The 8,677-nt window shown below is 46.0% G+C and overlaps 1 protein-coding gene across 1 annotated transcript; it reads right to left on the bottom strand.

Moving 5' to 3' along the window:
- Positions 1–704: 704 nt before the first annotated feature.
- On the bottom strand, positions 705–3,263 carry LOC133416361 (uncharacterized). The gene is made up of 2 exons (XM_061703214.1): positions 2,267–3,263; positions 705–1,591 (listed from the first exon to the last, which is right to left on the bottom strand). Exons 1-2 carry the CDS (start codon positions 3,261–3,263, stop codon positions 705–707), a joined length of 1,884 nt encoding a protein of 627 aa, XP_061559198.1.
- Positions 3,264–8,677: the final 5,414 nt, after the last annotated feature.

Here is an 8,677-nt window from a genome sequence, read left to right as displayed (position 1 = left end):
ATTAAATAGGAAACTACAGAGATAAGACTATACACACAGATTATTTGAGTGAAAGCAGGATGAGCATATGTGTCAATATACAAACTCCAAAACACATCTCCGCATCCTCTCCAACGTCCACAGAGCCATCCGTAATGGCTGTTGAGTCATTTCCATCCCTGTTTCAAAGTCCCAGTCTCTCCCTTTGTTCACCATGTGTCACATAGTAGCAGGCAAACACATAAGGGCATGTACATCGGACGAGTGCAAATACAAAATGGCACATTTTCTGCTACGTGCAGTAGATCCCAAGCTAGGTGTGGAATGTATATTAGGAACTGCATTCTCTGGATAGAAACAGAGTAAACGAGTGGACCCGGAAAGAAAGACGAGGTTTTGACGGCCTCTACAAAACATCTGTGTAACAAAAGTTTAAAATACTGTAGTAAAAGACTGAATTCAAATCTGTAGGAAAAGCAACCTTTAAAAGGCACCCGTTCAAGTTGTGTGTGTTGCATTCCAAGATGACTTTTTATCTTGCTGAAGATGAATTGTTGCTTGCGAGTGCCAGTCAGAGTTGGCGTGTAGATGTTTGTGCTTCTGTGCTGTTCTTTCATGTTGTTTGTGGTCTTGTGAAACCAGTAGCTGACACTGACATTGAATTAAAGGGGAAATATGGTTGCGGTCATAACTTTGGAGAATGATGGCATGGCCAGTACAGTAGTTTATAATTTTCTCACGACACCAGCAGTTGCAGGCTTATTACCCACTCTGCGGACCGGGACTCTGGAGACAGGTATCTTGGTGCGAGGGGTTTCTTTAGCTTGCGGGATTTGGGATGCGGGTGGAGACTGTGCGCCGTGCTTGACGGGGATTTTGGAGTCACGCGGAACACCGGCAGGGGCCTTCGACTGGTGTAGCGGCTGACTCTCCTCCTGGCTGTGTTTGAAGTTGGGCACATGAACCTCAACACTGCCACCTTTGTCTCTGTTCCCTGTGTTGTGAAAGTCCAAGTGACGCTTGTCCTCTTCTATGGGAGTGGGCGGGTCCCTGCTTGAATCGTCATCAGTATGTTGGCTGTCCCGTACTGGTAGCTTTCCGGCTCTGCCTCCTCCAACCACGGGTATTTTGCTGAGTGCCTTTACTTGTGTCTTCCTTTCTTTGGGGAGGTCCATGCGTGACCCATTATGCTGTTCCTCCACGGTGCTTGTCTGCGCATTTGTGCTACTCGGACGAGACAACTGTCCATTTGTTGATGGCTCAATTGCGTTCATCTTGTTCGATGCCGCAGCTTCACTTGGCAAAGGCACAGGGGTAGTGGCAGGGAAGGAAGTGGCGGGAAGAACGGGTGATTTCGATTGAGTAACAGGGATCTGTACTGGAGCAGGAGGACTTTTCGGCACAGAAACTGGAGTAGGGGCTGGGACGGGAGGCTCAGTAGTGGTTGGCACAGCAACAGGAAGATCTTTAGTCATAGACACTGCAGAAGCAGGAACAGGAGGGTCTGTTGATACAGACACGGGGGACAGAGGGGTCCGCGACTGGGAGCTTGGACTCTGACCAGTGGCAGGGATTGATGGAAGTTCTTTAGAAACAGCAATAATATCGCTATCTAAAGACAAAGGAGATTTTTTAGCAATAGAGAAACTTGTAAACGTGGTTGGGCTAGGCTCAGGTTGCTGACGATCTGGAGGGATGGAGGTCCTACTGGACACCCAAGGACCAGAGGATTGTTCAGGTTTGCCAATGTTTGCCAAGGTCGTGGTTATCGTGGCATGGGAAATTAAAGGAGGTTGGCTTTTAACACGGCTGGGAGTGGTTTCCACCTTTTCAGTTACATTTTGAGGTTTGGTATACGAAGAAGTTTGAAAATTGCTATAAGCTTGTGTAAAGGTAGCAGGAGAGGACAGACTATGGATTTCAGGTTTATGGGATGCAAGATGTGTCGTAGCTACAGGTGGAGATTTACTTACTGTGGCAATCGTTTGAGAGGGAGCAGGAAGAGGGGGAGGTGCTGTGTCTGATGAAGTCACTTTGTCAAAAGTGGAGTTACAATTGGTTACTTGAGTCTTGTCCAGAGTAGCCTGGTTCATAGAAGTATTGCCCGGTATGATTTTCATTGTTATGGAAGGGGCGGACATTATTGGAGAGCTTGGTGAAGGTTTCACCTTTGTTGTTGTAGGAGTTGATTTTATTGTAATCCCAACAGAAGGTTGCGCCACGGTTGGGAAAGAGTCTAAGCTTGGTTTAACTGACTGAGTTGTCAGTGTGGAGGATTTGGTCAAACTGGTCACAACTAGCGTAGCTACAGAAGACGAGGTTGGAGGTGTCACACAAGTTATAGAGTGAGTGCCGGCAGCTACAGGTGAGGAAGAGGTGGTCACAGAGGCGGAGATCAGAGGAGATGTGGTGGCAGGTTTGGAAGAGGGAGAAGAGGCCAATGCCGAGACCTCGGGTGTTTTCGGACTTGAGGCGCATCTGGCTCTGCCCCACTCGGCCTTCATGTCAGCCATGATGTCTCCTCCTGAGATGGACTCGAAGGTGAGGAGAGAGGAGATGTCATCCAGTAAGGAGCCCAGGCTGCTCTCAGTGGGCACCACAGGAGGTTCTGTGGCAGGCGCAGGCGTCGCATCCTCATCAGTGCTGCTCACATCATCCGCTGCTATCGGGGAGCTCTCACTGCTCGCTTTCTCACGGCTCTCCAGAGAGCGAGGAGGAGATTTGGGGGTGAGGCCAATGTCCTCTTTGATGATTTCCACACTGTTAGAGCGGGAGGACATGAGGAGTGGGCTTGGGAAAGCTTCCTCCTTGTCGTCCTTGTCCTTCGGGCGTAACGTCATGCTGCCGAAGAGACCCTTCAGACCTTGCCGTTGTCGAGTCACTGGCTGGGACACTGTGTGGACTTTGCGGTCGCCCCCTCCTCTCCGGGCTCCCCTCAGCCGTGAAAAAAAACGGAGGGACTTGACCGAGCCGGATGAAGAGATGGAGTTGCGAGCAGCGGCCAGGACGCCATCTTCGCCCGTCGGTTCCTCCTCCGCATGCTCGCCGTCTCCTTGACTCACCTCCCGCGCCTTCTCCTTGTCCGCCTCCAGCTCATAATCAGGCACAGCGCCGTCGGGTAATCCATCGACGGTTCGGCTCCTGGTGACAGGTGATTTGTTGTTTTTAAGAGAAAAGATGTTTGCAGGCTTGCATTTCCCAAACAGCTTGAATCCTTTTCGTATTTTTCCACTTGGTTGTGATTCACAAAGCGGGGGGTCCATGTTCTCCATCTGTACATCCATCTTTTCTCTGCGTCAGCCCCCGTCTCCTCCCCTCTTTTGATGTTGTGGTTATTCCCAACTCGCTGGATGGTGCATTAATATCCGAATTGATCTTGTCCCCCTCGGAAGAACGTCTTCACAGCCTTTGGTCTCACCGCGTTTACTATGTTATCGTCTCTCTGTGTAACCTCCCTCTGTCCCTCCTATGCTTTCTCCTCTATGTCTCCCTCCAAAGCCCCTCCTCTTTGCTTCACTTTTGCCTGGCTCCTCTCTCCAGTCACCATGGCAACTGAGGGGGTAAGCTGCTTTCGTCACCAATGCAGAGCCAGGGGCTGTCATCAACATGTTCTCTCTTTCTCTATATGCCTGACTGAAACAACAGACAATTAGACTATTAATAGAAATTTAAATGAGCAAATGATCAAGATATGTTTAAATATCTCAAGTCAACTATTTCACTGCATCTCTATAGGCATCTTCAAAATCATTCAATACTAGTCAGTGTTAGCATAACACCTTCTGGCTTCTGCTAGAATGCCAAAACATGCCAGGAAAAGCTGACTGGAACATCTAAAATTTATTTGCAGTCAATCAACGGCACTTTAATTGGTGGGTGTGTGCTGCCTCCTATTTAACATGAGTTTGAATGTGAATGGTTAAGTTTGACCACTGTCACATCCCAGCTAGAAGTGGGTGTGTACACTTGTGCAACCATACTAACTCATTTTTTCTTTCGCTCTCGAAAAAATATTTTTTTTCTTCAATGGAGTTGGGCAGGTTATAGCTCACAATGGTGGATAAAGTTTTTAAATTATCTTTCTTGGTCTCATTTTTTTATATCACAGAAACCTGGCATTTGAACAGGGGTGTGTAGAGTTTTTATATCCACTGCTTCTTCTTCTTTTCCTTTCGGCTTGTCCCTCCAGGGGTCGTCACAGCGCGTCATCCTTTTCCGTGTAAGCCTATCTCCTGCATTCTCCTCTCGAACACCAACTGCCCTCATGCCTTCCCTCACGACATCCATCAACCTTCTCTTTGGTCTTCCTCTCGCTCTCTTGCCTGGCAGCTCCATCCTCATCACCCTTCTACCAATATACTCACTATGTCTCCTCTGGACGTGTCCAAACCATCGAAGTCTGCTCTCTCTAACTTTGTCTCCAAAACATCGAACCTCGGCTGACCCTCTGATGAGCTCATTTCTAATTTTATCCAACCTGGTCACTCTGAGAGCGAACCTCAACATCTTAATTTCCGCCACCTCCAGCTCTGCTTCCTGTGTTCTCTTCATTGCCACTGTCTCTAATCCGTACATCATGGCTGGCCTCACCACTGTTTTATAAACTTTGCCCTTCATCCTCGCAGAGACTCTTCTGTCACATAATACACCTGACACCTTCCTCCACCCGTTCCAACCTGCTTGGACCCGTTTCTTCACTTCCTGACCACACTCACCATTACTAGGAACGGTTGACCCCAAGTATTTAAAGTCCTCCACCCTTGCTATCTCTTCTCCCTGTAGCCCCACTCTTCCCCCACCACCCATCTCATTCATGCACATATATTCTATCTTACTTAGGCTAATCTTCATTCCTCTGCTTTCCAGTGCATGCCTCCATCTTTCTAACTGGTCCTCCACCTGCTCCCTGCCTTCACTGCAGATCACAATGTCATCTGCAAACATCATGGTCCACGGGGATTCCAGTCTAACCTCATCTGTCAGCCTAGCCATCACCACTGCAAACAGGAAGGGGCTCAGGGCTGATCCCTGATGCAGTCCCACGTCCACCTTAAATTCGTCTGTCACACCTACAGCACACCTCACCACTGTTCTGCTGCCCTCGTACATGTCCTGTATTATTCTAACATACTTCTCTGCCACTCCAGACTTCCGCATGCAGTACCACAGTTCCTCTCTGGGTACTGGGTCATAGTTTTTCTCTAGATCTACAAGACACAACGTAGCTCCTTCTGAGCTTCTCTGTACCTTTCCACCAACATCCTCAAGGTAACTAATGCATCTGTGGTACTCTTTCTATGCATGAAACCATACTGTTGCTTGAAAATACTCACTTCTGTCCTGAGTCTAGCCTCCACTACTCTTTCCCATAACTTCATTGTGTGGCTCATCAACTTTATTCCTCTATAGTTCCCACAGCTCTGCACGTCACCCTTGTTCTTAAAAATGGGCACTAGCACTCTTTTCCTCCATTCGTCAGGCATCTTGTTCAACAGGCATCTATTGAACAAGCTGGTCAAAAACTCCACAGCCACCTCTCCTAGATGCTTCCATACTGCCACAGGAATGTCATCAGTCGCCACTGCCTTTCCATTTTTCATCCTCTTTAATGCCTTTCTAACTTCCCCCTTACTAATCATTGCCACTTCCTGGTCCACCACACTTGCCTCTTCTACTCTCCCTTCTCTCTCATTTTTCTCATTCATCAACTCCTCGAAGTATTCTTTCCTTCTGTCCAGCACACAAAAGTCAACACAACCTATTTCCATCTCTATCCTTAATCACCCTAACCTGCTGCAGATCCTTCCCATCTCTATCCCTCTGTCTGGCCAACCTGTATAGATCCTTTTCTCCTTCTTCAGTGTCCAACCTGGCATACATGTAATCATATGCCTCTTGTTTGGCCTTTGCCACCTCTACCTTTGCCCTATGTCACATCTCAATATATTCCTTATGCCTCTCTTCGGTCCTCTCAGTGTCCCACTTCTTATTAGCTAACCTTTTCCCTTTTAAGATTCCCTTTAATGTGAGGTTCCACCACCAAGTCTCCTTCTCTCCTTTCCTGCCAGAAGATACACAAAGTACTCTCCTGCCTGCCACTCTGATCACCTTGGCTGCAGTGGTCCAGTCTTCTGGAAGCTGCTCCTGTCCACCGAGAGCCTGTCTCACCTTTTCCTGAAAAGCTCATCCTGTCTCAGCTTCCACCACATGGTTCTCTGCTCTGCCTTTGTTTTCCTAATCTTCCTCCCCACCACCAGAGTCATCTTACACACCACCATCCTATGCTGTCTAGCCACACTCTCCCGTACCACCACTTTACAGTCGGTAACCTTCTTCAGATTACATCGTCTGCAAAAATTTGTAATCCACCTGCGTGCTTCTACCTCCGCTCTTGTAGGTCATCCTATGTTCCTGCCTCTTCTGGAAAAAAAGTGTTCACTACATTTGCATCCTTTTTGCAAAGTCTACCACGATCTCTCCCTCCAAGTTCCTTTCCTGGATGCCGTACTTATCCATCACTTCTTCATCACCCCTATTTCCTTCACCAACATGTCCATTACAATCTGCACCAATCATGACTCTCTCTCTGTCTGGGATGCTCAGAACTACTTCGTCTAGCTCCTTCCAGAATTTCTCTTTCACCTAAAGGTCACATCCTACCTGTGGGGCATAGCCACTAATCACATTATACGTAACACCCTCAATTTCAAGTTTCAGCCTCATCACTCGATCTGATATTCTTTTCACCTCCAAGACATTCTTAGCCAACTCTTCTTTTAAAATACCCCCGACTCCATTTCTCTTCCCATCTACACCATGGTAAAATAATTAAAACCCTGCCCCTAAACTTCTAGCCTTACTGCCTTTCCACCTGGTTTCCTGGACACACAATATATCAACTTTTCTCCTAATCATCATGTCAACCAACTCCTGAGATTTTCCTGTCATAGTCCCAACATTCAAAGTCCCCACATTGAGTTCTAGGCACTGTGCTTTCCTCTTCTCTTTCTGCCAAAGAACCCGCTTTCCACCTCTTCTTCTTCTTCGACTTCGACCCACAGTAGCTGAATTCATATCCACTGCATCCTATATATATATAAAAGATAAGATTTGGAAGTTATACAGCCAAGAGCAGTAGTTTATCCTTATACAAGGTTTGGTAGAATATTGCCGAGTAGTATGTTGAAAAGAAAATGTGAGGCCTTTGTAAATGCTATTTTTAGAACCAAAAAATCAAATTGAATGTGTAAGAGGGTCAAACCTTTGAATCACAACTGAACACAATGGAGTCATGAGAAAGATTATACAACTGCTGAGGAGTACATAAGAAGAAACAAGTAAGTATTTGTTTTTGAAGTGTAACTGAATACAAAATGTTGGTATAATGTGCATATAATTTTACTGGAACAAAATACAGTTACATGCATCAAATAGCATTATTTCCATCCTTGAAAGATGGTCCAAATATTGAATTGAATGCATTAAAATGTGATTCTGGAATCACTGAATGATGTGGAATTCTCTTTATCTTTATCGTTTAAGATGGAGAATATTGCTAAGAATGTGACATTGTACTCAGACATGAGAACATCTTCATCTTGTTTGCTCGCATGCATAATAACATAATATAGTAGCTTGATAAAACGTTCAACTTTGTTGTCAATGGGTTTCATATATGAGGCGTGTGAGTGGAGGAGAGAGAGGGATGGTTCTTTATTTTCAGGTCAACGCATGAGGTTTTGAAGTGGAACACGCTCTCTTTTGGCCATTAGAGAAACAGCAGGAAAAAGCTGCCAGCTCATCCACAGCACAAGTCTTTCCCGCATTGCACTAAGTGGGTCAACAGGCTTTAAATAAACCTCTGGCATTTTGGTCACAGACAACATAAGGGTCGGTGAGAGCACTCCATAGACATGCAGACATACAGTACACATAAAAAGGCTTAAAGACGGCCTAACATTGGATTCTCAATACATTTGGCTATGAGATAACATTTAAATATGACAACCTACAGGTAAAAATAGCTTCTTTGCACATTAAGTACACAATTTAAAACAGAATGTTGAGTTAGGACTTACAGTTGTAATCAAAGGCCTTTATAAAATCGATAACTCTAGTTATGCTAGTGTCTGAAATCCAATAAGTCTATATACTGGACTCCATCTCATGAGATCCAGTACAAAAGAGGGGAATCAAAATTTTAGCCTTTAAAAAGATAATAAAGCAGTATTACAACGATAAGTTACTTTTGATAATTATCAGGCGGCACGGTGGACAACCGGTTAGCACATCTGCCTCACCGTTCCGAGGACCCAGATTCAAATCCGGCCTCGCACGTGTGGAGTTTGCATGTTCTCTCCGGGCAGTCCGGTTTCCTCCCACATCCCAAAAACATGCATGGTAGGTTGATTGAAGACTCTGAATTGCCCGTAGGTGTGAATGATGGTTTGTTTGTACACTATGTGCCCTGCGATTAGCTGACGAGCAGTTCAGGGTGTACCCCGCCTCTCGTCCGAAGATAGCTGGGATAGGATCCAGCACGCCCGCGACCCTAGTGGGGATGAGCGGTATGGAAAATGGATGAATGAATGAATGATAATTATCAGTGCTGTAGAAATGTATTACAGAACAGTGATACAGTGGGCTGCAACTCTTTCTAATACAGTATTTTGCCTCTCTCATGTATGTAGCTATATTT

The sequence above is a fragment of the Phycodurus eques genome, chromosome 17, assembly GCF_024500275.1.
Source record: "Phycodurus eques isolate BA_2022a chromosome 17, UOR_Pequ_1.1, whole genome shotgun sequence".
Taxonomy (NCBI): Eukaryota; Metazoa; Chordata; class Actinopteri; order Syngnathiformes; family Syngnathidae; genus Phycodurus; species Phycodurus eques.
This window is presented reverse-complemented; position numbering and strand designations above follow the sequence as displayed.

Bases quoted from the DNA above. Each gene is read 5' to 3' on its own strand.
- LOC133416361 (XM_061703214.1), bottom strand. From the start codon at position 3,263: ATGGATGTACAGATGGAGAACATGGACCCCCCGCTTTGTGAATCACAA. The intron at 1,592-2,266 runs GTTTGACCAAAT...CTTTGTCTTTAG, and splicing joins AGCTACGCTAGTTGTGACCA to ATAGCGATATTATTGCTGTT.